Source organism: Gekko japonicus, unplaced genomic scaffold (assembly GCF_001447785.1).
Source record: "Gekko japonicus isolate JY-2015 unplaced genomic scaffold, Gekko_japonicus_V1.1 scaffold253, whole genome shotgun sequence".
NCBI classification, from domain to species: Eukaryota; Metazoa; Chordata; class Lepidosauria; order Squamata; family Gekkonidae; genus Gekko; species Gekko japonicus.
The window spans coordinates 221,918-249,329 of record NW_015173681.1 but is presented as its reverse complement, the minus strand read 5'-3'; the positions used below and the strand labels follow the sequence as shown (position 1 = coordinate 249,329).

Here is a 27,412-nt window from a genome sequence, read left to right as displayed (position 1 = left end):
GGTGTTGTCCCCGATTTTCAAGGGTTTTCCTGTAGTTGCTTTCAGGATAGAATTCCTCACATGTCGCTTTGAGAATCTAGCTACTATTTCCCTAGGCAGATTATTCTTTCTGAAGTACACGGAATAGGACCTATAGACAACATCCATTTCGCTTGCAAGATACTCCGCTTTCAAATCTGTAACTGGGGCTAATGCTTCACTCAGGAGTTGCTTTAGATTCTCACCTTTAATGGGACCCCTTGAAACCGTAGGACCAAATTTGCTTTTTCCATTTGCAGCTGTAAAAGTTGTGATTCTTCCAAGACTCGTTTCTTTTCCAGATTTTTCACCTTTTTCTTGACTTTTTTGGCGTCAGCATCCATTTCCTTCACCTTCTCAGCCATTTGCTCTGTTATTTTTAAAGTCTCAGTCAGTTGAAGCTGCTGAGTTGCAAGATTCTGATTTAGATTCGTCAGCTGTTGTTCTATGTTAGTCATCTGGTCCAGCAGAGGGTGCAAGGACTCTGCCAACAGTTTGGAGAGCTCTGTGGTCTCTTCCGGTCGAGGGCTCAAGATTCCGGCTGGTTTCACTTTTACTGGTTTGTCTTTCTCTGCCCTCTTCCCCGCCATCTTTATGGATTGTTTACTTTTATGAAAACCTGCTAAAGTCTCTGAAATATGCCCACACGCTTATCCGCACTCTGGTAAGTCTCTCAAAACAGATTTCAACGCTTCTTCTTCCGCTCCCCCCTTAGTATTTTGTTGTTTAGTTCATACGGGAGGGGCCCCTCCCCCGCTCGCTTTTTTCATCGTTCCCAGGGGGGTAGCTTTCTTTTTAAATTCTCGTTTTGCTTTAACCCGACTCACAGTTCATTGTTGGTCATACAACCTCACTTGGCACACGTTCAAAATGCTCGATTTCCGATGCTTGTCCTGGTCAGCGGCTCTAGATCCATACGGACACTCAGTGGCAGGACTGTCAGGGCAGAGGAGCGCCTCAATTCCCCAGCATCGCGCTGGCGAAGAGGACACCCCTCAAAAGCCCCATGGCTACGAGCCTTTTGCCAAGGCTCCATGGGGGTAGCGACCCGTCACCCCCCCTCCTTTCCGCTGGTGCACAGATCACATCCCCGGGAGGTCCGGGAGATGCGTCCGCCAGCGTGTTGCCATAAACTGGAAGCCTGCAACCTGGAAGTCTTGTCAGGAAGTATTTCTTTACTTGTTCTTTACTCAACAAGTAATTAAAATGTGGAATTCACTGCCAGAGGATGTAGTGATGGCACCAGGCATAGTAAAGGTAAAGGTTTCCCTTGCTCAAAAGCCAGTCAAATCCAACTCTAGGGATGCGGTGCTCCGTTTCCAAGCTGAAGAGTCAGCACTGTGGTCATGTGGCCGGCATGACTAGATGCCGAGGTGCACAGAATGCTGTTACCTTCCCACTGAATGTTTCCAATTTCTTGCTTTCGAACTGCTAGGTTGGCAGGAGCTGGGGCCAGAGACGGGAGCTCACTCTGTCATGCGGCACTCAGGTCTCGAACTGCTGAACTACTGACCTTCCGGTCTGCAGTTCAGCGTCTTAACCACTTGAGCCACCACAGCCCCAGGCACAGGCAGCTTTAAAAGGGGGTGTCATGGGCAGCGGCTAGGGAGGTTTACTATTGGCTGCCACCACTCTGGCATGGGTCTCCTTGGGAGGGCCCAGAGCACCCACCCTACCCCTCTTACAGGACGTTTACAATAGGTTTCCCCTTGTACATGGCCAAATGAGGCGTGAGGACCCAGGCAGAGTAGCAAGTAGTTTTATTAAGAAATTTAACAACAACTTTGGATTTATAACAAGTAGGAAAAATGAGCCAAGTAAAGGCAGGTAAATCAGTAGAATAATAAATCCTAACACGTCTGTCTGCACAGTCCTAGCCTTCCCTAGGTACCTGTTCACAGTCTCACTCACGCCTTTTGGACGAGGGATCCCTCTGTCTGCAGCAGCTTCCACCAGCCCTGCTCCCTGAGAGAGAACACCCGCCCCCCTCTGCGTAAAGTAGGGTTGCCAAGTCCTTACCGTAGGTATAGCGGGGGAGTCCAGCGCTGCTCTGGGAGTTCATGCGCACGCACCGCAATTACGTCAGCCGGAAGTGACGCAACCACGCCGGGCACGCCGGGGGTGGGGCCACAATCATCCGAGGGAAAACCATAGAGTTTTCCCTCGGATGACCGCGGCCCCACCCCCAACGCGCCCGACGCGACTGCGTCACTTCTGGGTGACGTACTGACGCCAGGCACGTTGTGTGTTTGGGGGGTGGGGTTCCCCCCATGGCCCGATCCGCTGACGGCGGGTAACAGGCCTCTCGGGCAGGGATTTCCCCACCCCCCGAGGGGACTTGGCAGGCCTAGCATAAGGCCTTTTATCTCCTCTCCCCAGGCACCGCCGTCTGTTCCCTTGCTGATGTAGTCTTCCCTCCAAAATCTCCTCTTACCCAATCACAGGGTCCAGGGGGAACCTGGGAAATGTAGGCCCTGATGATTACTCCAATGCAGGCTTCCCGGGAGCCACTAAGCCTCCCCAAAGCCTATAGGCTGCACTATAGCCCACGATCATGAAAGGGGGTTAAGCAGATTCATTGAGAATAAGTCTATCAGCAGCTGCTAGACATGGTGACTAAAGAGAACCACCACATTCAGAAGCAGTATACCTTTGAATACTGGTGCCAGGAGTGTACCCCAAGGGGTAGGCCTTGATCTCACCTATCGATCCTCCACAGTAGTTGGTTGGCCACTATGTGAGACGGGATGCTGGACTAGATGAACCACTGGTCTGATCCCATCAAAGCTCTTCTTATGGGTAGTGTTATTTTGTTAATGAAGCAAATGACTGTGACAGTGCTGCCGTCCATTTTGCTCCCAGATGCTGACGAGTGCCTAGCAACACCCTGCCAGCACCGCTGCAAGAACAGCATGGGCAGTTACCGATGTTCCTGTCATCCTGGTTTCTACCTTCATGGAAACCGGCACTCCTGCATGGGTAAGTCACCTTTTCCGGTTGAGATACGTAGCAGGAACAGGCTGCCTCCCCTTAACAAGGGCACTGGCCCAACTTGGTGCCCTCCTGCTGCCTCCAGATAAAACTGAATAGGTTGAAATGCCATACAGGTAGTGGTGCCTCTCTGTGCCTCAGAGTTACGTAAATGATCTAGGGAGCAGGTGGAATGGCCTTCTCTTGGCCAGTTCAGGTTTTCATAGTCTAAAGTGGGAGCAGACCCCAAAACGTAGCAGCACCAGTAGTGACCTAGCATGCTCACCTACGTATACGATTGTAATGTTATTTTCTTGAAAACAAACAGGATTTCTAGCTATGAAGTGTTCCTTCTTCTTCAAAAGTACTACCAGTTTAATACTTAAACAACTAGTCTCTTTTCCTTTCTGCACTTGGATCTCATCCCTGGTTTTATCAGAGTTCAACTTGCGACACAATAATACCTTTGCATTTATCCCTGATTATAACAGCATCCGTTTATCCCGGGACAAGTGTGGGGCAAAACCAGGGTGACCTCAATGTAATGTAAAAAGGTAAAGGTTCCCTTGCTCGAAAGCCAGTCGAATCCAACTCTAGGGTTGCAGTGCTCATCTCCGTTTCAAAGCTGAAGAGCCAGCGCTGTCTGAAGACATTTCCGTGGTCATGTGGCCGGCGTGACTAAACACCAAGGTGCACGGAATGCTGTTACCTTCCCACCGAAGTGGTACCTATTTATCTACTTGCAATTTCTTGCTTTCGAACGGCTAGGTTGACAGGAGCTGGAACTAGAGACGGGAACTCACTCTGTCATGTGGCACCCGGGTCTCGAACTGCTGAACTACCAACCTTCCACAGCCTGCAGTTCAGCGTCTTAACCACTTGAGCCACCGCAGCTCCTCAATGTAATGTACCCAGAGATAATTACAGGGGTGAACTCAAGTGTGGTGTAGAACGTAAGTTCAGGGACAGGGTTGAATTAGGATTTAATGTCTAGTGCAGAAAGGGCCACAGAGTTCTTTTACAATGTGTATAAAACAGTCCCCTTTTTGTTCCAGAGCCTGCTATACAGCCAAAATCTCCTGTGCCTTTAAAACAAACAGAAATTTAACTGGAGCTTTTCTATCCTCACCGCTCCATGCTGTGTAAACCCGCACCTGCTGAATTTAGGTCTGTCATTTTGGATTATAGGGTTAGGGTCTGGACTTCTTCTGGAATTACAACTGATCTCCAGACAGAGGTAGACTTTATGACATTACATCCCTGCTGAGTCCCTCCATGAATCCCAAACTCCACCCTCCCAAGGCATCGCCCTTCCAAATCTCCAAGAATGGTTTTAATGTTTTAATTGGGGGGGGTGGTAAATGTTTACCGCCTTGTGGATCCTGATTGGGTGGAAAGGTGGTACGAAAATGTTTTAATTAACTAAATAAGAATTTCCCCAACCAGAGTTTGCAACAGGATCTGCCGTGCCACTGGTAAAGGCATAGGGACGCTCTTCTTGAAGCTAATCACAGTACTGTCACACTGGGATACACCAATATAGCAGCCATTACACAACAGTAGTGTCACGTATGAGGTGACTATAAAGATTTTCTTAGTTTGGTTTGAAAGGATTAAGCAATTGAAATGCTCCAGAGATTTCAGTATATTCATTCCAGATTCCTGCAGAATGAGAAATATTTTAAAAACAATTGTCCACCTTCTAGTTGCCATCTTGCTTACCAGCTAATGAAACTGTGTAGTATAGAAGGGCCTGAAGGCTGGTCCAAGCCCAGGTGTGATCATGTGAAAATGAACTAGGTCCCTGGGAGCCAAACCAGTCTTGATGTAAGTCCCTAGCACCTTGTGCATCTGGTGCAGATGTGAATGAATGCCGCCGGCCCAGTGAGAAGCGAACCTGCCAGCACTCCTGTCACAACACATTGGGGAGTTTTATATGCAGCTGTCGCCCAGGCTACCGGCTCAGTTTGGACAGAGTGTCCTGTGAAGGTAAGGGTCTTTGTGTGGAGTCTTTGAGAGGTGTATCATTGGGTAACAGTTGAAAGGAACTCTATCAGTGTCACCCTAAGTAGAATGGCACTCTTGTAAGTCCATGGAACGCTGGATGGTGCTGTAAATGGCACAGATTCCTAGATACTAAGTAGAATTTAGGAGTGAAGTAGTCTGGGACTTCAAGGGAATGGGGCAGTCTAGCTGGTATTTGCTGTTCTTTTTAAAGGAATGCATAAGTGCTCCTTCTAGGGTGGGAGTGCTTAGCCTCAAAGATCACGTTCACAATTTCACAAAGTATCAGAAAGGCACAAGAAATCTTTTTGTCACTTACCCCTAGTGGTATGACTGGCTGTATCACATAACTCAGCTACTCCAAATAATATATTAGCACGGTGGTGGCAGTGGCAGAATTTAGTGTTTCCAACAACCAAATATTTCCATGTGAAGTATGCTAGGGAAATAAAATATCTCTACAACAGAAGTGATATCTAGAAGAAAGCCATCTAGATGTCTTGCCCTGCACAAGTAATAACTGAATTTATTGTGATGTAGTCTGGGGAAAAGCCATGAAGGATGTGCACTGCAACCAGTGGGGAAATGGTTAGGTATATGTGTGAGGCAAATGAGAAAAGAGATGGCCCAAACTACATCTGTACACTGGTCTCCCTTGATTCCCCCCCCCATAACAGCTGTAGGAATGGGGCTGCTATTTGATTAGGGAAACAGCTGTTGAGGAGGGGGCATTGTTTCATTTTTTCCTCCAACCTATATGCCTGATCTAATCCCCCCTTTCCCACAGCTGCTTATTGTCTCTTTGAGGTTTTAAGAATATGACGGGTATAGATGCTGTACCTGGCTTATTTCCTTGGCAGACGATTCCCTGATCATATTAGCTTCCCTTGCAGTTGCTTTTTTTTTGAAAAAATGGGGGGGGGGGGGGAGGCGGGGAACCTACATGAGATGTGTTCATAGATCTCCCACATAGTGATTTGCATCTTTGTTGGCCCTTATTTAGGGAAAATAGAAATGCAAAATTTAGGGTTAAAAATTATTTTAGGAGCTTTTAACTGTATTTCCTATTCTCTGTGGTTGATGGTTGTAGGGGAGGACAGTTTCCCACTAGGAATAGAAGGCTGAAGAGCTGATCAGTGTAAAGAGAATCAATGGCAGTGGCTTTTTTCCATATTTGTAGGAATCCCCCACAATATGAATATGGAATGAGAGAAACAACTAGAGTTCCTGAGTGTGCTGGAATGCATTTTGGTGATCAGCATATATATTTTGGATATACATAATATGGAGACTTCTGCCTTATTTGGCCTTCTCTCCTTCCTTCCCTCACTCCTTCCTCCCACAGGTTTTTCAAAGACCAGCCTGGCCCCATCTCCAATCCTGCAATCTCTCCAGCATCCACCAACTTTGCTACACCTTTCTCCAGAGTCTGTGCCACCTCTTCAGCCTCCCAGGGGCTCTCCTCCTTCCCGAGCTCCTGCTCCTCACAGTGTACCCAGAACTCAGTCCCCTTCCCTTGTCCTGTCCACTTCTTCTACGCTTCCATCTGCAGTCTCTACTGCTCGTGCATTCTCTGCACCCAGTCCTTCCCTTGATGCATCCTCTTTGCTAAGAACAGCCAGGCCCTCTGTGATGACGAGCCATTTGCCACCATCATTGCTACAGGAGGAGGTTACGGTACCCCCTCCCCCAAGTACCTCTGCTCCAACAGTTTCCCCTGCTGCCCTGCCTTCTGTCTGCTGGCATGAAGGGGTTCCTCATGAGAATGGCAGCTATTGGATGGAGCCAGGCTGCCTGAACTGCTCCTGTGAGGTATGTTGTCTGCACTAGGCTCCTCTCTCCCCTGTCTACTACTGTGCCTGTGCTGCTATCCTAATTAGGGATGGGCACGAACTGCATTTTTGCGGTTCGTTTCAGTTTGTGGCCGAACCACAAACCAATCCATGAACCAAAATGAACCAGGAGGTTGGTTTGCAAACTGAACCAGTTCATAGTGGTTTATGACCCCTGCTTTCTGCTCCCCATCACTTTTCATGGGGAGTAGAAAGCAGGAGTTCTCCCCACTAAAAGTGTAGGGGAATAGAAAGCAGGGGGTTAAATGACTTGGAGCCATTCAAAACCCTGCTTTCTGCTCCCCTCTGCTTTTGGTGGGGAGCAGAAAGCAGGGGTTTCCCTGCAAAAAGCAGGGGTTTCCCTGCAAAAAGCAGCTGGGAGCAGAAAGCAGGCGTTTAAATGGCTCCAAGCCATTTAAACTCCTGCTTTCTGCTTTTCATGAACTGCCACAAACTGCCTTAAAATTTATGGAAGTTTGTGACGGCTTGTCAGTTCACGAACCGGCAAAAAATTGTGCCCATCCCTATTCCTAATGGTAGCCTGTCTTTTCCTTCTGCAGGGCGGGCAAGTGCTGTGTATAGCAGTGACATGCCAGGTTACCTGCTCCCACCCAGTTCCTGCAGTGGAGGGGAAGTGTTGCCCTAGCTGCACAGGTGAGAGATGCAACCTCAATACTTATTAATTTTCTTAACACATTTCTATCTCAGCTCCCTATTCAACCCAAGGTGGCTGTTTGAATTTACTGTTGAAGCTATGGCCGAAGTTCCTTGATATTTTCTCAAGGCCCTTCTACTTTTCTGGGGGCCAGTTCCCACATTACAAAGTCCTTATGGCCACCAGAGATGTTCCAATCAAAGATGTTCTAGGCCTTCTGTGCTTGGAACCTAATTTCCAGGCACATGCTGGTGCCATTTGGTTTAGGACCATGGTGTGTAGGCTAAGCGCTGTTTTCCTGACCTGAAATGTTGGAAATGCTATTTGCCCTGTCATCATTTCCCCACTGAGGCAAATAGTGCCCAGCCAGTGCTGTCTCAGTTGCAGAAATGGCACAGTGGGATTAAGACCCTCCTGTGCACCACGGTCCTGATCCAAATGAGACCTGCACTTGTGTGGGATTTATGTTCCAAACATGGACATCTGACTGGAGGTCCTTGTGGCAGCCATGAGGATTTTGTAACGTGTGCATTGGTGCTTAGTGTATTCCAAGGATCAGTTTTTAGAGGAATATGTTCACAATGATCTCTAATGAAAATGTGAAGTGTAAATTGAACCATCCTTCCGAAGCAAAGTGTCTTGGGATAAGAAAAACCTCATTTTTGTCACCAACTATTCTGTATGTTCACAAATCAAAGCTGAGGTTTCCTGAGTTCTTTCCTTTGACTTATTAGCAGTTTCTCTTCAATGAGTCTTATAAATGTTCTTTCTTTCTTTCCCTGTTCACGTGAAGGAGACCTTATGAGTGGCTTTGGCTAGTTTGAACCAAAATATATCTCCACTTATCTCATGCTACAATTCAGTTCTCCATTCTCACACACCCAGACAATTACATCTAGACATTTCCTGTTTCTCAGCTGTAACCTCTGAACAACTTAATGCTTCAGCCAAGTTTTTATTGAATATAAATGGTACACCAGACCCCAAAGGGTGGGGTGGGGGAATTGAGAAGAAGATGATAGTTTAACGCCCTCTCTGATTCCTACCCCCTGCAGGCTGTTTGTATGATGGGATTGCCAGAGCCGAGGGGGATGTTTTTGCTCTCTCTGATGAGAACTGCACAGTCTGTGTCTGCCTGGTAAGTCTCGGAGCGTTCAAGGAACACAGGGTCTTGGTTGAGGCAAAGAAATCACTTAATGTGCTACCCTCCATGCCTTTCACAGGAGACAGAGTTCCATGGAATGGGTATTGCATGTGCTCTGAATTAGTGGCATGTACGAGTGTGCAAAGCGTGGGTCAAACATTTTATGATAATCCAGGGAGTTTGGGCAGGAACAGTGGAGGGGATTTGAGCTCTTTGCTCCAGGGCAGGAATGGCTGTCTTTGCTGCTAGTGTGCAACATCCCACCTGCAATTGATTTTTATCTGGCCTATGTGACTGTTTCCTAAGCATGTAAACAAAGTGTCAAACTCATAAGAGAAGGGAGGATAATACAATGATAGAAGAGCAAACCTAGGCCAGCTACAGCTTCCTCTTCTGCCTTTGTGCCTATGTTGAATCTTCTCAGGGAAGACTCCTTTCAACTCCAAGTCTGACAGTGACCTCAGAGATGGTCAATCCCCCAAGCTGTGAATCCGGAAGGGGGTCCCTTTCATAAGAGGCCATGCCCCATGCCTATTCAGCCTTTGTTGCTGCCAAACTTTCCCACACAGCTGCTGGAAAGTATCCAGATGTAAGCCCCAGAAACAACTCTGTTCCATAGAATGTTCAGATCCATTGTAAGAAAGGAAGCCTTTGCATGGTGAAATATACTGGGTTCAGACGCGTTCAAGTGATGCGGAGGCCAGGGTCAGCGGTTCACTGGGAGGAGCGGTCTGGAAGAGCTCTTTGGAGGTTGCTGTTGCAGTGCTCGGGGCTGCGGGAGAGTCAGGCTCGCTCATCAGGATCCCACCTTCGTCGCCAGTGAAAAGTACTGAGACTGATGCATCGTTGAGTGATTTCAGCTCATACTTTTCTTAGTGATTCCAAGACTTGAGATACAAGGGCAAGCCCGAGGGCTGCTTAAATGCACATATAAAAATACACCCACGCACCCATGATTGGCTTATTTACATTAACCTCCTTAGATAGGTTCCCTGGAGGACTGGGATTATCTGATAGGCTGTTTCTAGGCTCCTTAGTCCCTATTGTTTCTGGGAGTGAAGCTCTGGTTGTTCTGGAGACTGTGTGCTTGGTACGACCATGTGCGTGATCTTCTGTCGGAACACAACAATCCCCAAGCTAAGTCCTTTTGCAAGTACAGTTCAGGCTCAATACATAACACCCCTCCCCCCAAAGTTCAGAGCCTCTTCAACTGACAAAGTCCTTTAAGTAGGCTGGCCTGTGTCGCTCACGGTTCAAGTGGCGTGGTTCTGACGATGGGGCCAAGGTCACTGGGACAGAGTCGGATGGTCCCGCCGGGGAACTGGTGGGCAGTGGCGGGGTAGGTGATATCTTGGGGCTGCCTGTGACAGCTGACTCTGGTGTTCCACCTGCACTTTCTGATGGCTGCTCACTGGCTATTGGTTGCTCGCTGGCTGTAGGCAGGTCCCTCTCAGCCTCCAGTTCCAGGGGGCTTGGCAGCTCCTCCTCGCTGTCCTCCGGGAGCGTTGCGGGCGGACTGGGTATTGCTGGAAGGAGCCGGCGGCAGAGCTGGTCAATGTGCCTCTGGAGCAGCTGGCTGTCTTCTGTGGACACCTTGTACGAGAGGGGCCCTGTTACTCTGACAACCCTGGCAGGAACATAGACGGGGTTGCCGGGGAAGAATCCACATTGCACTGTTTGACTCTTGGGGGCTGGGCTGTATTCCGGAGTGTAGACAGGTGTAGGTCTGGGTGTAGACGGGTCTGAGTGTAGATGGTCTAGCCGGGTTGTGAGGCGTTGGCCCATGAGGAGTTCTGTGGGGTTGCACGGAAGTTCCGCGGGGCTGCGGCTGGTGGTGGCATTCGGGGTTATCCGGTGACCAAAAGACGAAGGCCACTAGTCAGTGGTCCCAGTCTCCTTGGACGATCCAGCATTGTCCTCACCATCTGCTCTGCCTGTCCATTGGTTGCGGGGTGGAAGGGAGCTAAGTGGATGTGCCAGATGGCATAGTAGCCCATGCACTCCTGGAACTCGGCTGAGGTGAAGGCCATCCCGTTGTCCATTACGATGGTGTTGGGTATGCCATGGGTGCTAAAGATCCGCAAGAGGGCACGAATGGCAGCCCGGGACGGGGTGGAGGGGACCGGTACCACTTCCAGCCATTTGGTGTATGAGTCCATCGCAATGAAGAAGATCTGTCCCTGGAAGGGCCCCGCAAAGTCTAGATGAAGCTGGGCCCATGGCTTGTGGGAGGACTGCACTGGGGCCCTGGGGAATCCAGCCGGGACTCTTGGCATGGCTGGCAGTGCTTTACACAGTCCTCGATTTCACTGTCCATGCCTGGCCACCAGACGTAGCTGCAGGCCAGCGCCTTCATCCGCACAATTCCTGGGTGTGTTTTGTGTAGTGTGGCTAGTACTTGCTAGCGCAACGGTGCTGGCACCAGCACCCTGCTCCCCCACAACAGGCAACCATTGTGCACAGACAGCTCATCCCAGTGGGAGGAAAATGCAGCAAATTCGTGGGCCACCCAGCTGGTGGGCCATCCCCTCCCCACCCAGTCCAAAATGTGGGAGAGGACACGGTCTCTGGCAGTGCGGTGTGCCAAATCAGAGACCAGTAGGGGACGGTCGGGGAGGGCCTCAAGGAGCAGGATGTGATGCACCGGGGCCGGGTTGCAGGCAGGGAGCGGCAGCCTGCTTAGGGCGTCAGCATGGTCCATGGCCTTCCCAGGGCAGTAGACGAGTGAGTACTGGTAACCGAACAGGAAAATCGACCAGCTCAGCACCCTAGGGGACAGCATCTGCGGCGTCTGGTGGTCCGGGGCCAGCACACCCAGCAGTGGCTTGTGGTCGGTCGCGATGGTGAAGGGCAGCCCATAGAGGTAATCGTGGAATTTCTTGATGCCCGCCACGATCGCCAGGGTCTCTTTGTCAATCTGAGCGTAATTCCTCTCTGCCGAGGACAAGGTGCGGGAATAATATGCCACGGGAACCTCTCTGCTGTTGAGAAGCCGGTGGCCCAGGACCGTGCCGACCCCATAGTATGACCGGTAAAGTCTCTTCGAAGTGCACCAGGACAGTTTTTGAAGTGAACAGCTCCTTGATGTCCTGGAACGCATTGGCCTGTTGCTGGCCCCAGACCCAAGGGGCTCATTTGTTGAGGAGCCGGTGCAGTGGCTCCGCGACCGCAGCTCTGTGGGGCAGGAAGGAATGATAAATGTTCAGTAGCCCTAAGAAGGCCTGAAGTTCTGGTTTGGACATGGGGGCTGGCGCATTGACGATGGTGCTCACCTTGTCTGGGGCCGGATGGATGCCTTGCACATCTCTGGAGAACCCCAGGAACTCGACCCTCAGAACTCCCAGAAGGCATTTTTCCCTTTTGACCTTGAGCCTGGCTGCTTGAAATCGTTGCAGGACTGTGTGCAGCCTTGTGACGAAGTCCTCCTCAGTGGGTGTGGTGATTAAAACATCGTCGAAGAAGGGCTGTACCCCGGGAATCCCTTTAAGGAGAGAGTCCATTAGGTTCTGAAAAATTTCTGGGGCCACACTGACCCCAGACTGTAGCCTCCACACTCGTAACACACCCCTGTGTGTCACAATTGTCTGCGCTTCCTCCGTTGCATCGTCAACTGGGAGCTTTTGCTATGCCTGAGCTAAGTCCAGCTTACCAAAGACCTTGGCGCCCGCCAGAGCGGCCAGGACATGGCTGACCACTGGGACAGGATATGCGTGGTCTTGTAGAGCCTTGTTTATTGTACATTTATAGTCCACGCAGACGGGGACGTCCCCGTTGGGCTTTACTGGAATCACAATTGGGGTTTCCCACGTGGCATGGGGTACCAGTTTTAAAACTCCTTGGGCCACCAGCCTATCCAACTCTGCATCAATCTTAGGTTTAAGAGCGAACGATGCGTGCCTGGCCTTCAGCCTTATGGGCCGAACTGCCAGGTTTAGTTGTAGAGAGACCGGGGGTCCAGTGTAATGGCCGAGCGTCCTGTCACATACCACCGGGAACTCGTCACACACTATCTGGAAGTCTTTGGTGGCCACATGGTGCACCTCGGTTACCCTGAACCCTAGTGGCGCGAACCACGCAAGTCCTATGAGGATCATACAACTGCCCCTCACTACCAGCAGGTCCAAAAGTCCATCAAATTGCCGGTACTGCACTCGGAACTTTCCCTCCCCCAGGATGGACACCTCGTTTTGAGTGAAGCCGACAGGCCGCAGGGGAGGACCCTCATTGGGGCAAAGCCTGTGGAACGTGTCCTCCGAGATAATCAAGATGGAAGACCCAGTATCTAGCTCCATTGAGCAGGGGCTTCCCTCGAACAAGATGGTGACCATAATTTTGTCAGGGGTCTCCCGGGGCAAGTTCAATACCTGGTGCTGCTGGACAGAGGTGGTGTGTAGCTCCGCGGAGTCCCACTTTCTTTTGAACGGCATGCACGGGCAATGTGACCAACCTTCCTGCAGGTCCAACACATGGCATCTCTGAAACGGTAGGATCTCCGCTCGTGAGGGTCCCCACAGCTGGTGCACAGTGCCACTGGTGTGCATTTGGTGGTGCGACGTGGAATGGAGCGGTGGGGGTCGTGGCGTCCTGGTCATGGTAGTTGCAGTACCTCTTCACTGTCGGATGCGTTGGAGGTTGATGAAACGGCGGCCTGGTGCGCGGTTGTGGCCTGGCGATCGGTCTTCTGGTGGCTGCCCTCTCTGGACTTCTTGAATGCTGCTGCCACTTGGAGTGCCTTTTGGAGGTCTATGTTCACTTAGCCAGTGAGCTTGTGGTGAAGTTTCTCATCCCTGAGACTGAACACAAAACGGTCTAGGAGCACTTCCTCGAGTGTGGCGAACTTGCAATGGAGGGCCAGTTTACACAGGGCAGCCACATAAGCCAAGGCCGGTTCACTGGGCCTTTGGTTCCTCTCGAAGAATTCCATGTGGCGAGTCATGCAGGTGGGCTTGGGTGCGAAGTGGTCTGTGAGCACCTTGATGAGACCGTTGAAGGTGGCAAGCTTTCGCGTGGTCGGCGCGCTGAGGCTCTGGGCCACCTCCTGGATATTGATCCCGCAGGAGAGCCTTCTTTTTCGCGGCGTCATCAGTGCCTTGGAATTCCACTAAATAGGTTAGGCGTTCCACCCAGGATTCCCATTTTTCTGGATGAGCGGGGTCGAACTCCGGCAGGATTCCTGGAGCGGCAGCCATTGTCTTCGGAGCGGTGCAATGCTTGGTGCTCAGGGGCTCGTTGTGCGCTGCTGTGCTGGTTGAAGCCAGCTCGCTCATCAGGATCCCATCCTCGTCACCAGTGAAATATACTGGGTTCAGACGCATTCAAGTGATCAGCTCATAGTTTATTAGTGATTCAGCAAGAGAAAGAAGACTGAGAAACCCCTGGCCGAAGCCGGGTATTTATGCCTGAAAAAGGTCACACCCAAAACACACCCTACTCCCAACTACAGGCTATTTACACTACATTGTTTCCCAACTGGGTAACTCTAGGATCCCTGTCACCCTACTAGTCCATTCTAGGATCCTAGCAAGCTATTGTTATGCATCCCCAAGCTAAGTTCTTTTGCAAGTACACTTCAGGCTCAATACATAACACATGGGGTGATTTATAGAAGAGATGTACCAAAGGCCATCACCAATCAAAGTATTTCAGGAGGACCACTTAGATTTCAATCAGATTGGTTGCTAATGGTCATTGTAACACCAGTCCATTGTCTGTTCTTCACTGAAGAAAATGCTTATGTGTTGGCCAGTAAAGATGGTTGGAAATGAAGTTGGATATGTCTGGTACGTTGAACTTTGGCAAGTCTTCACTATAATCTTTGTTGTTTCTTGATTCCAGGCAGGCAATGTATCCTGTATCTCTCCTGAATGTATACCCACTCCATGCCCCAGCTCTGCCCAGACGGACTGTTGTCCTTGTCAGCCAGGTAAATCTCTCTGAACATCCTACACAAAGCTCATTCACCAGCTTTCAGACAACCTGGGTACTCTCCTTTCCACAGGAAGAAGCTGATGGCTTCCGCATAGGGACAGAATTGCTGTTTATTTAAAACCTTTCTAAACTGCTTTTCCACCCAAATAGGAGTCTCAAGGCGGAAAATATCAGCTCATTAAAAATATTTTAGAAGCATTTAAAATGTACGAGTAAAATATTTTACAGAATAATAAAAGCACAGAGACATAGAAGTACAACACAACCAAGGAAGAGGGCCAATAAGTCAGAGGACACAGAACTGGAAGGCCAACACAACCTTCCCAACTCTGTTACTTGTTCTTGGTGAAGTTGTTTTGTTGACAGTGGTCTTTCCATCCAAATGGCCTTGTTGAGACAAAAAAAAATCATCCTTGGTACCATTTCAGACTGCAGATGGGTATTACATTTTTACATAATCGTCTGCTTTAAAAAAATCTACACTAGCATGTCAGGGAGAAAACAAGGTTACAACACTGTGTCCTGTCATACTAGTTTCCTGTGGGCAAGATCTGGAGAGTGTCCAATTGAGCAGTCCTCCACCTGTACCTGGAAATGTGTAAAGGTAAAGGTAAATAGTTGACTTTATCATAGTAGACTTTGTCACAAGGTATTAAAACAGTCTCCATGAAATCCTGACCAGAAGGACAACGTAGATAAGAGCTGTTTTCCAGTAGGTAACCTTCTGGATGGCTGCTCATATTTTCTGTATTTCCTGTCATAGATCTTCTGCAGCGATACTGACCCTACCATTGTTTTCTTCTGTAGCAGAATGCCATTTCCGTGGACTGACATATCCAGAAGGCGCTGAGTTCAGCCTGGATGGAGATGACTGTACCACCTGTGTGTGTAGGGTAGGTATCAAGTAGTCCCCTGAGGTCCTTCTCCCAGAGGATTTGGTGGACATTCTGACACACACAAGCCGTTCAAAGTTTGCCATTTCTCCTAGTAGGAAGCAGATAGATGAAGAGGAATTAGAAAGGATGAAATCCAGCATATGCATAGTTTTGAGATTGCATGTGCTTCTTCAGGGAAGCGATATATCCTGACTATTAGGAGAGTGCATTTGTTTTGCTCTGGTTGAGTGTTGATTCACAGGTAAGCAGTCTCATGTCAGCCCATGTAAAATCTCCTTATCCCTTTGATGTTAAAAAGGAGACATAAAATTTCTCTCTGTTTTGCTGGTTAGGTTATGTCAGTTAGCAGGATATCCTAATTCCTCTTCTGTGTACATTTGAAGGTGTCTGCTGCCGAGAGCTGAGAAATAACTTTGTGTATTTATCGCTGTTAACAAGGTTCATTTAAAAATGGGCTGTGCCCCTTTGATGACCTACAGGCTCTGCATAGTGACGGACAGCAGAGGCAACATGAACAGTGCTGGAGAATTAGGACAACCCTGTGCAATCCTGAAGTTACAGGACCCTAGTTTAAGCAAATTCAGTAAGGAAGAGGTGGTGGAGGGCTGTCTTGATTGAGTATCCAAATCCCTGTCATTTTTGTATGGCACGTGTGCCCCCCACGTCTTTTCTTCAGCAAGGTGAAGTTGACTGCTCCTTCATTCCCTGTCCCACTCTGGAGTGTCCCCGAGATGACTGGCTGCTGGTCCCAGGGCAGTGTTGTTACACTTGCCGAAAGGCTGCACCCATGACAGGTAAGATCACAAACACCAGCACATTTTTCACATCACTGTGACCAGCAGTATGAAGATACCTGTAAGCATGAGTTATTAGCAAAGGACAAAAATGCTCATTTAATCCCACCCTTCCTCCAAGGAACTCATGATTCTCCCTTCCCCTTTTTACCCTCACAACAGCCCTGTGAGATACTTTAGGCTGAAAGAGAATGACTCGCCCAAAGTTACCTGGTGTGAAGTTTATGGCTGAGTGGGGATTTGAACCCAGGCCTCCCGGGTCCTAATTGGGAACTCTAAGCTCTAAATCTGAAACTCTAAACACACTCCAGTGTGTTACACAAAATGTATCCCTTCTCCCCATCTAGATACACCTTGTTTTCCCCTGCTGAGGTTTAGTTGTGCAAAACCTCCATTTCATTGTCTCTGCCTCCTTGGTCAGGTTGCTTCGTGGATGACAATGGAGTCGAATTTCCAGTCGGACAGATTTGGTCACCGGGTGATCCCTGTGAGTTATGCGTCTGCCAGGTGAATGATAACCTGCTCTACTTCACTCTTTTTAAGCCTTTCCATCACTTATCACATGAATGATATTAGCTTCTGGTTGCTTTTGCCACATTCCCTTAGCCAAGGCGAGGAAAATCCTATGGATCCTTTGGGGGTAACATAGTTCTAACCCGAATCCTTGTGTGCCTTTGTACACTGAGGGCCCCTGTATAGTCGGAAGTGAAGATTTAGGGCTTGGATCGTAGCTACTTAGGAAGCTTTTGAATCCTGAATTTTATGTATTTTTAAAATAAAATAAACTACACCCAACAGTCCTATGCTTTCTTCTTTGTTCTTTGACCTCTTTATCTCACAGAGCCTCAACCTCTGACATGTCTGTCTGCCACAGCTTTCTTGATGCGAATATGATTATCTGCTTTTATGTCAAAGTGGACAGAGCGGGCATTATAAAGCCCCTCTGGCTACTATGGGTTTAGCTGTAGGGTTTTCAGAGAGGTTGGACAGCTATGGGCTGTGCTATATGTGTACTAAGCAGGCTTTAGAATTTTAATAAAAAGGTAAAGGTTCCCTTGCTCGAAAGCCAGTCGAATCTGACTGGGGTTGCGGTGCTTATCTCCATTTCAAAGCCGAAGAGCCAGCGCTGTCCGAAGACATTTCCGTGGTCATGTGGCCAGGGCGGCGGCCCCTCCCCGACAGCCCCTCATTCGATAAAATGCAATAGCCAAATGCGACTGTGCCTTGATATATTAAAAAAAAAAGGAGGGGGGCTTAGTTGCCTATTGGGGGGGGCAGGGTCTCGAAGGGGCTTTTGAAGCCCTCCCTGGTCCTGACTGTCAAAGGCCTGACCTGCTTAATCCCTCGCCGAGCCCTGTCTATTGGTTGCCCAACCGACCAATTAAGAAGGGGGGGGAAGGATGCAGCAAAATGCAAGGAAACCTACAAGACCCCGGGAAGCAGGTGTGGTGCAGACGGTGGCAACCGGCTCCCACCGGCCAGACTGGTAGAAAAGCGGTGCCCACCCCCACCCCCAGCCAGGCCCACCACTGTGGGTGGGCAACAGGGTGCAGCTGTGCCGGGCTGTCACGCCACCCCTGCGGGAAAGCTGGTCTTGACAGTTCCCTTGGGCGCCGAGGGTGGACCACTCCCTCCCCGGCATCTTCCCCGCTGCCCTGATCCTGCAAATCCTTAAAACCTACCCCCCCAAAAAATCCCCATTTTCTTCTTTCAATAATAAATAATAAATAAAATAAATAAATGATAAATTTAATAAAGAATGTTAATACTAAGGCTATAAGCAGCTATATAATAAGAGTATACTGTTACGTACACGTCTTGGGCTTTCAAATGACAAGCTTTGGGTGCAAACTGGTTAAACAATGGTATGACTACATTTGGAATATTGTATCCAGTTCTGGTTTCTGTATGTCAGAAAAGATATTGCAGAGCTGGGAAAAGTATAGAAGAGAGCAACCAAGATGGTGAAGGGGATGGAGCACCGTTTCTATTAGAGCCTTGGACTTTTTCAGTCTTGAAAAAGGACAGTTAAGGGGGAACATGATACAAGTTTATAAAATCATCCATGGGCTGGAGAAAGCGGATAGAGTACTCCCCCCATAATATTTGAACGTGGGTACCTCACGAAAGTTGATGGGCAGTAGTTGCAGGATAGTAAAAGGAGGAGAGAGCCATCAGTGGCTACTAGCCGTAGTGACAAAAGAGAACCTCCACATACAGAGGCAGTGCTGAATATCAAAGTTAGGAGGCAGCACCAGGCTTTGGCCTCTGTTGTCCTGCTTGTTGGCTTTCCAGAATAAGTGGCTGACCACTGTGTGAAACAGGTTTCTGGACTAGATAGACCACTGGTCTGATCCAAGAGGGTCTTCTTATGGTCTTAGCTGATATTGAGGGAGATGATATTTGTTGCTGTGAGAAAGATATACATTACAAATTCAGCCTGCTTCTGTGGCAAAGGATCTGTGCAACTGAACAGTCCATCCTCAGTAGTCTAGCTGTTTGTGCTGTGGGTTTCTGTGAAGTTTTTTTCCATTGCAGGCAGATGGTTCAGTGAGCTGCAAGAGGACAGATTGCCTGGAGACATGTCCTCATCCAATACGGATCCCTGGCCAGTGCTGCCCTGACTGCTCAGCAGGTAAATCTCATCTTCACAGAAACCTATTCCCGTCTCTGAAAAATCAGGTATCTTTCTGCCTGACAAAATAGAATGTCAGATTTCACAGAAAACTCAAATTTATTTGTGGGGGTTTTTTATTGCCTTGCTTTTTTTGATTGTATAAAACATGTTCACAGAACTTTGAATTACACACACACACACACAAAAACCTTTATTGGCATGAAAGCAAAAAACATCTTGGAAATATGGGAAAATACTAAGATGCATCAGTCACTTACACTTGGCTATTCAAGCCTCGTCTTCTGATTGCATAATATAAAAATTTTGCAACAGCCTCCATTATTTCGCAATTAGAATTAAACAGAAGAAAGTGAACAATTGAGTCATCAGAGTGCCAGCTCTCACCCTCTAGAAATGGAGTAATAAAACGAGATACTTTTGAGTGATGAACAGTGAGGTTTGCAAGATGCTGTTTGTCAGGTACAGAAACTGACTTATGAGGATGGATACTTAATGTTCTTATACAACACATATGTAACATGGCATTAACAAGATGTGATGATGACCATTGGTTTAAAAAGACTTAAAAGGAGAGTGAACAAATTAATAAAGGACAGGTCCATGGCAACAAGCCATGCTAGTTAAATGGAACCTCCAACTTTACGGGGGGGAGGCTCGTGCCCTTCATGTGAACCTCCCAGAAACATCTGACCATTCCATGGACTTTTGGTCTGATCCAGCAAGGCTCCCAAACAAACATGTACAAATGCTCGACCAACTATTGCAAATTGAGGATTGAGTTCATAGAGGACTAGAGAATGGGAACAGAATTACTCAGTGTATGAATTCTGGAAAATTGGAATATAGGAACAACGATTAATAACTGGCATCCAACAGACACAATGGATAGCTTTAGTAGCAGTCCATGCTCTGAGGAAGACAGTATGAAATAAAGCTGAAGAAATCCAAAGTCTTTGTCTGTTCATTGGAATTCAGGATGGTGATCTTTCCCATTGGGATATTTTGAACCTTTTTTTTAATAGGTGTTTTATACGCTTTTGCTATCTTTTCTGGAGTCCAATACCACCTATGAAATATTTTAAATATATTTTCTTTAAACGTTACGGCTCTCATCATTTTCATCGCTTTCCATATTTTTGCCAGTCATCCGTTTGTATAGCCTTTCCTAGATCTTTCATCCACATAGTCATTGTGTTTTTTATCGTTTCATCTTGTAAGTGCTGCTCTAGTAGGCAATTATAAATTTTTAAAATAAATTTATCATTTGAGGAGAGCCACATTTTTTCCAGATCTGATTTTGATTTCATAAATTCCACTGATTTGTCTTTATTATACCTATCTTGTAGTTGAATTTGTTCCCACCATGTAAGATTAATGTTTTTGACCTTTAGATTTTCTATTGGTCTTAATTTGTTATTTTAGTCCAGCAACGTGTCGTATGCTATAGCTTTTTCTTTAGTCATTAGTTTGGGATTAATAAAGGATTCTAAGGGTGATACCCATCTTGGAATTTTTTGTGTAGTGTTTATCTTTTATCTCTTTCCATATTTTTATTAGTGCTGATCTAAAGATATGGTTGTGGAAGTTCTTATGTACCTTATATTTTCCATACCAAAGGTACGCATGCCAGCCTTCTAGATCCAACGTTCTCCAATTTTCTAGTTGTATCCAATCTTTAATCCAGCACATAGATGTCACTTGGTAATAGAGATGCCAGTTTGTACACCTAGTCCTCTTTCTTTTTTATCTTGCAGAACCTTTAGTTTAATTCATGCCCTTTTTGGGTACCAAATAAATTTCCTTGTAATTTTTTCTAGGTCTGTCAAATACTGAGGTTTTTTTCAATATTGGTAAGTTTTGTACTAGGAATAGAAAGTGAGGCAAAATGTTCATTTTGATTGTTGATATTCTTCCCATTAAAGATAATTGAAGATCTTTCCACTTATTTAAATCTCTTCTTATTTCCTCTTTTAATTTATTATAGTTATTTTCTACCAACATACTATTTCTATTAGTTATAGTTATTCCTAAATATTTAACTTTGCTCGTTACTTGTATTTTTGTCGTTTCTTGAAGTTCATTTATTATATGTTGCGTCCAATTTTTTGTCAAGATTTTTGTTTTTTGAAATTTATTTTTAAACCTGCCAATTTTCCATATTCTTGAATTTCCTTTAATAAGCTTACAGCTGATTGTAATGGCTTTTCTGTGATAAACACTAAATCTTCAGCAAATGCTTGTAGCTTGTATTCCTCTTTTTATTTTTAATCCTCTTATTTTTTCATTTTGTCTAATGTTGTCATTTAGCGTTTCTAGTACAAAAATAAATAATAGCGGAGATAGTGGGCATCCTTGTCTAGTGCCTTTCTGTATCTCTATTTTCTTTGTTGTTTCTCCGTTCACTAAAACATTTGCTTGTTGATTTTTATATATTGCTGATATCACCTTTATAAAATTATTTTCAGGGGGAAAGGATGAATTACAATATTCTCACTAATCTTTTAAGAGAAAATGGAATCTTGTATAGATGGCTTATCCCAGAAGGAGTATTATCTCTCCTTATATATAATTGAGTAAGAACATTCTATATGAACATTCTAAATTTGGCCCCTTTAGTGTATGGACGCTTGAACTGTCAGTCAGAAGACGCTGGCTGGGTTGACTGGCTGCTTTGTGCAGTCCCGCCCAGCGTTTCAAGGTCTTTTGCATATGGAAGCTGATTGGACTTCACTGCATTCCACACCTCAAACTCACCCCCCTCCCCGCAAGGCAGTTGGAATGTCAGTTGCATATGGAACCTTCAAGGTCTTTTGCATATGGAAGCTGATTGGACTTCACTGCATTCCACACCTCAAACTCACCCCCCTCCCCGCAAGGCAGTTGAACTTCCAGGATATTTTAGGGATGAAGCCTGCTGAGGGTGGGGTCTGAGGAGGAGGAGGAGGAAGAGGGGGACCTCAGACAGATACAATGCCATACTCCCCACCCTCCAAACAAGCTGTTGCCAGTCTCCAGGTGACAGCTGGAGAGCTCTTAAAGCTCTGGTGCTACTTCAAAGTGCTGCAATTTATTGACAGAGTAGTGTTTTGGCAAATCTTTAGGAATTGTTTGGTGCATTTACGATGGGGCACCCACCCAGAGCCTCTGGCATTTTCTCACTCTGCTGACATCAAAACCAATTTAAGGCAAAATAAGAGGCTACTGAGAGGGGAGGAAATAAAGTTGCCAGCTTTAGGTATGGAAATTCCTGGAGATTTGAGGAGTGGAGGCCGGAGAGGGGGACCTCAGACAGGTTACAGTGCCATAGACTCCACCCTCCAACCCAGCTATTTGCTCCTGGGGAAGTATTGTTGCCAATCTTGGCCCAGCACCCATCACACCATTCTCTTCAACCCCCTGCTGTGCAGCTGACTTTCCCCTAGGTTTGCCAATCTCCAGGTGGGACCTGGAGATCTCCCACTGCTACAATTGATCTCCAGATGACAGAGATCAGTTCCCCTGAAGAAAATGGATGCTTTGGAGGGTAGACCCTATGACATTATAACTGCTGAGTCCTTCTGCCCCCCCCCAATGCTGCCCTCTACAGAATCTACCCCCCAACACTCCAGGTATTTCCCTCCTTATAGCTGGCAACCCTACTTTCCCCTCAGTGCCTGATGGTAGGCAACTTAGTTTGGTCCAGTCACCTACTTTGCCCTTTGGGAGAAAACATATTGGGGCCAATCCTGATAGGGTTGCCAACTCCCGATGGGAAATTCCTGGAGATTTGAGGGATGGAGCCTTAAGAGGGTGAGGTTTGAGGAGGGGTGGGACCTCAGACAGGTACAATGCCATCGACTCCACCCTCCAAACCACTCAGTCTCTCATGGGGAACCATTGTTGCCAATCTCCAGGTGAGGGCTGGAGACCACTCAAAATTACAATTGCTCTGCAGAAGGGAGGGCGGAAGTCAGCTGAAGTCAAAGGGGCAGATAATGGTAGGTTGATGGTTAGCTGGGAAGGAGATGGGGTTGCCAACTCCAGGCTGGCAAATTCCTGGGGATTTGAGGGGTGGAGCCTGGAGAGGGTGGGGTTTGCGGAGGGGTGGGACATCAGACGGGTAGAATGCCATAGACTCTACCCTCCAAACCAGCCATTTCGTCCTGGGTAACAATTGTTGCCAATTTCCAGGTGAGGGCTACAGATCACTCAAAATTACAACTGCTCTTCAGGGAGCAGAGATCAGTTCCTCTGGAGAAAACAGTGGACTCTGCCATTATACCCTGCTGAGGTCACCACAGCAAAATGACACTGTTTGCCCAAAGCCAGAGCACTCCCCCAGAGCCTCTTTCTAGATCTCGTTGTATTTATTTCCACAACGGGCTTTACTGCTAGTTCTCCTATAAAGGAAAAGGGCAAAAAATAAATTCTGTTTTTAAATTAGAAAATTTCCTGGAAAAGGAAGGAGAAAACTTGGGTTGGCAAAAAAGAGAAGAAGAAGAAGATGATGATGACGAGGAAGAGGAAGAAGGAGAATATGCAGAGAGACGAAAGAACAAGAGAAAATCAAGGAGAAAGAGACTATGAATTGATAGAGAAAAAGACCTTGATAAGAAAGAAGGAAAACAAAGATAAAGAAATAAATCGACAACCAAAATACAATTCCAAATGCAAACCAGATACCAAAACAGGAACCAAAATAACAGCAGTAAAAATAAACACAATGGCAATTAGAAACTTAAAGCTACTCTCAATAAATGTAAACGGTCTAAATGGACCGCAGAAAAGAAATAGAATTTTCCATCAATTAACCAAAACAAAGGCAAACATAATCTGCCTACAAGAAACTCATATAAAAGAAGAAGAGGATAAATACTTTAAAAGGAAAAAATTAGGTACAGCATTTATTGCTTCAGATAAGGTAAAAAAGAGAGGGGTGGCAATATATGCAAAAGAACATTTAAATCCACAATTTATATATGGTTCAGAGGATGGAAGAATCATAGCTATAACAATCATGATAAATGGAAAAGAAACACTTATCATAAATATTTATGCCCTAAACCAAAGTCAGGGAAGTTTTTACCAAGCAATTAGAAAGATAATAGAAAATAAAACAGTTGAAAATATTTGTATAATAGGTGACTACAATGCAATCTTTGATCCAAAAAAGATAAGAAAAAACAGAAGAAAAATTAAAAATCGGGAATGCTTCTACCCAAATCATTTTTGAAACTAGCAGAGGAATATAACTTGATAGATGCATGGAGAACTAGAAATATTGACAAGCAAGACTACACTTACTACTCTGATAGACATAAATCTTGGTCTAGAATAGACATGAGATGGATTTCAACAACAATGTTAAAAGATTTAAATGATGCTGAAATTCTTACAAATATTTACGCGGATCATAATCCAATACAATTACTGTTACAGCAAAAGAAAAGAAGTACGAGATGGAGAATAAATACATATTGATTAAGAGATAAAGAATTTATAATAAAAACAAATATAGAAATACAAGAATTTTTCAAAAATAACACATCAAAAGAGACACCAATTAATATTATTTGGGACGCTTTTAAAGCGTTTTTAAGAGGCTGGTTTATAAACCAAGATGCTTGGAAAAGGAAACAAAGAAGAGAGAAAACCGAAAAACTAGAAACTAGAATAAAGAAAGAAGAAAATAAGATAAAGAAATCAACAAGAATAGAAACAACAAAACTAAAACTCAAAACATTGCAGCATGAATTGAATATACTATTATCACAAGAAATTGCAAAAAAGATAGAATACACAAAACAATTTGTTTTTGAAAATGCTAATAAACCTACAAGATGGTTAGCTTAAGAAAAGAAAGAGATAAGAGAACTATTTTGGCATTGCAAGATGAGAACCAAGAAATATAATATAGAAGGTTTAAAAAAGATTATACAACAATATTATAGTAATTTGTATCATAATCCACAACACATAGAGAATTACTTGAAACAATACAACACAAAAAAGTTTAATGAGGAACAGAAATTTTTTTTAAATGACCCGATAACACCATATGAAATAACAGAGGCATTAAGAAAACAAAAAAAGAATAAATCACCGGGTCCAGATGGGATACCAGCAGAAGTCTACCAGAAGTTTGAGGAACAAATTCTTTTACCATATAAAGAAGTACTCCAAAAGATTGCGGAAGAAACATCTATGCCAAAAACCTGGGAAGATGCTCTAATATCCTTGATACAAACCTCTTGGAAGAGAAAGAAATACAAAATTATAGACCTATTTCCTTACTTAATGTGGACAATAAAATTTTCGCAAATATTTTGGCAACAAGATTTTTAAAAGTCCTCATACAAGTGATCCATCAAGACCAAGCGGGCTTTCTCCCCAAAAAGACAAATGAAAAATAACATATGGTTATTAATATAATAGAGTACTTTGAAGCACACCCAGAGAAACAAATGGCAACGATCTTTTTAGACGCCGAAAAAGCTTTTGATAATGTTTCTTGGACCTTTCTTAAAATGAAATTAGGGATATTTTGAACCTTGAATGACTACACAGTTGTGTTTCTTTTAACTCATGTTTAAAGTTTCTATATAAGCCCTACTGTTTGGATTTTACCATTGAATATGCACTGCAGAATTTTGGAATTTTGTAAAAGATATATATACAAATTGATTTTCCTATATCGTATTATTCTTTGATGTAACATTGTGATATAAATAGTCTTCTTTGATCTGCAGCGTCATATTGGTACAGTTTTACAGTTTTCTGGTTGACTGTACAAGTGCCATGCTCTGATGGTTGGAAAGACCCATTTAAGCCCTGGCGGCTGTGGTGGCCCTGCCCAGCTCCCCCCATGGGATACTCTCGTTCCCTAGTCAGGCAAATGGCCCTCAAGCAAGTGAGTGAAACACAGTCTGGCTTGGAGGCTAAGACAAAAGAGTCCTGGCTTTGCCCCTTTGGGTACCATGGCACCACCTCCCATTTCATGCTTTCTCATACTTAGTTACTAATCTATTAAGCTGTATGTAAGGCTCCATGTTTTGGGCATGTTGCATAGGCACATGATGGGACCAAACTTGGCACATTTTTTTTCCTTTCCTAACTGCAGGTTGTACCTATGCAGGCAAGATTTTTTACAACAATGAGACATTCCCATCCATCTTGGACCCCTGCCTAAGTTGCATTTGTTTGGTAAGTGCATTTGTTTGGTAAGACCCTTTAAAGTCTCCTTGCTCAGCCTGTTGGAAATGCTTCATCCTGGTTACAAATCCTAGAGATCAAGTAATAAACAATACCTTGCTTGGGAGTTTCCCAACCATGCAAGGGCCTGAATTTTGCAACATAATGAGCTTTCACACAAACCTGACAAACACTGAGTTGGCACAAATGTTCTTCCATTGCTGTAGGACTGCCAGCATTGCTCAGCATTCACTATGGACAGCAATGAAGGAAAGACAATAGAGTCACAACAGTGTGTGTCCCTCTGTGTGTGTACACTCATGTGCACAGCTGTCTGTCCATCTCTCATATATCAAGTAAGCTTAAACTTACAGCCCATTCCGGATATATTGCACTTCCCTTGAAGGACCAGGTTTATCGTTTGAGGGTGCTCTTAGATCTAGTTATGTTACTTAAGAAGGAAGTCACAGAGGTGACCAAGGGTCACTTAGGCTAGTCTTGCAGCAGCTGCCATTCCTGATTTGCTACCATCCAGATAAGAGTAATCCATGTGCACCCTGTGAGGCTGCCTATGAAAAATGTCTGGAAACTTTTAACTGGTTCAAAATGTGGCTCCAAAGGATTTGCCACAGATAACATATTGAGGACCTACCTAGACCCCCAGTTGGATAAGCAGGTGTTAGTGGTGGTCAGGGATGCCTTTCACAGGCTTCAGCTGGTGAGCCAGACATGGATGTTCCTGGGCAGGAAGATCTTGCTACTGTGGTGCATGGTAACATCTAGATTAGAGTACTGCAGAGTACTCTGCATGGGGCTGCCCTTGCAGACTGTCTGGAAGCTACAGACTGTGAGCGGAATGCCGTGGCCAGAAGTGCTGACCGGAGTGGGTCGGAGGGGCCCTATCACCCCAGGCTTCTTCCATCTGCACTGGCTACCAGTTTGCTTCTGGGTCCAGTTCAAAGTGCTGGCATTGACCTTTAAAGCTGAAGGGATTTCCAGACCACCCACTCCCACATTTATTTGTTTATATTTATTCATTAAAACATTTGTAATCCTGCCTTTCCTCGTGGTTCAAGGCAGCACACAGTACTAGACTATGAACCTGCCTGACCGCTCTGGTCACCTTTCGAAGGTCTGCTTCTGGTTCCCCTCGTCACCCGAACTCCTTCCCCAGGAAGGTTTGTCTGCCTTCCTCTATCTTTGTCTTTCCCCGGTGGGTGGAGACTTTTATTTTTTGACGTCCCCTCTCTAACTCTTATTGGTTGCCTTTTCCTTGTTTGTGTTTCATGTGTATATAATTTTCTGTGTTAAAATTATGTTCTATGTAATTGTTTTAAATATTTTTATGTATCATTGTATTTTA

General features: G+C 45.8%; 1 protein-coding gene across 1 annotated transcript in view; it reads left to right on the top strand.

Annotated features, from left to right (window-relative positions):
• VWCE (von Willebrand factor C and EGF domains) overlaps nt 1-27,412 on the top strand; it is an 83,406-nt gene that overhangs the window by 41,747 nt on the left and 14,247 nt on the right. Inside the window, exons 6-16 of the mRNA XM_015423047.1 lie at nt 2,881-2,997; nt 4,849-4,977; nt 6,338-6,669; nt 7,385-7,478; nt 8,535-8,617; nt 14,459-14,546; nt 15,359-15,444; nt 16,124-16,241; nt 16,663-16,748; nt 18,780-18,876; nt 25,979-26,061. Of these exons, the coding sequence (XP_015278533.1) occupies nt 2,881-2,997; nt 4,849-4,977; nt 6,338-6,669; nt 7,385-7,478; nt 8,535-8,617; nt 14,459-14,546; nt 15,359-15,444; nt 16,124-16,241; nt 16,663-16,748; nt 18,780-18,876; nt 25,979-26,061 (1,313 nt within the window). The remainder of the gene's footprint in view (nt 1-2,880; nt 2,998-4,848; nt 4,978-6,337; nt 6,670-7,384; nt 7,479-8,534; nt 8,618-14,458; nt 14,547-15,358; nt 15,445-16,123; nt 16,242-16,662; nt 16,749-18,779; nt 18,877-25,978; nt 26,062-27,412) is intronic.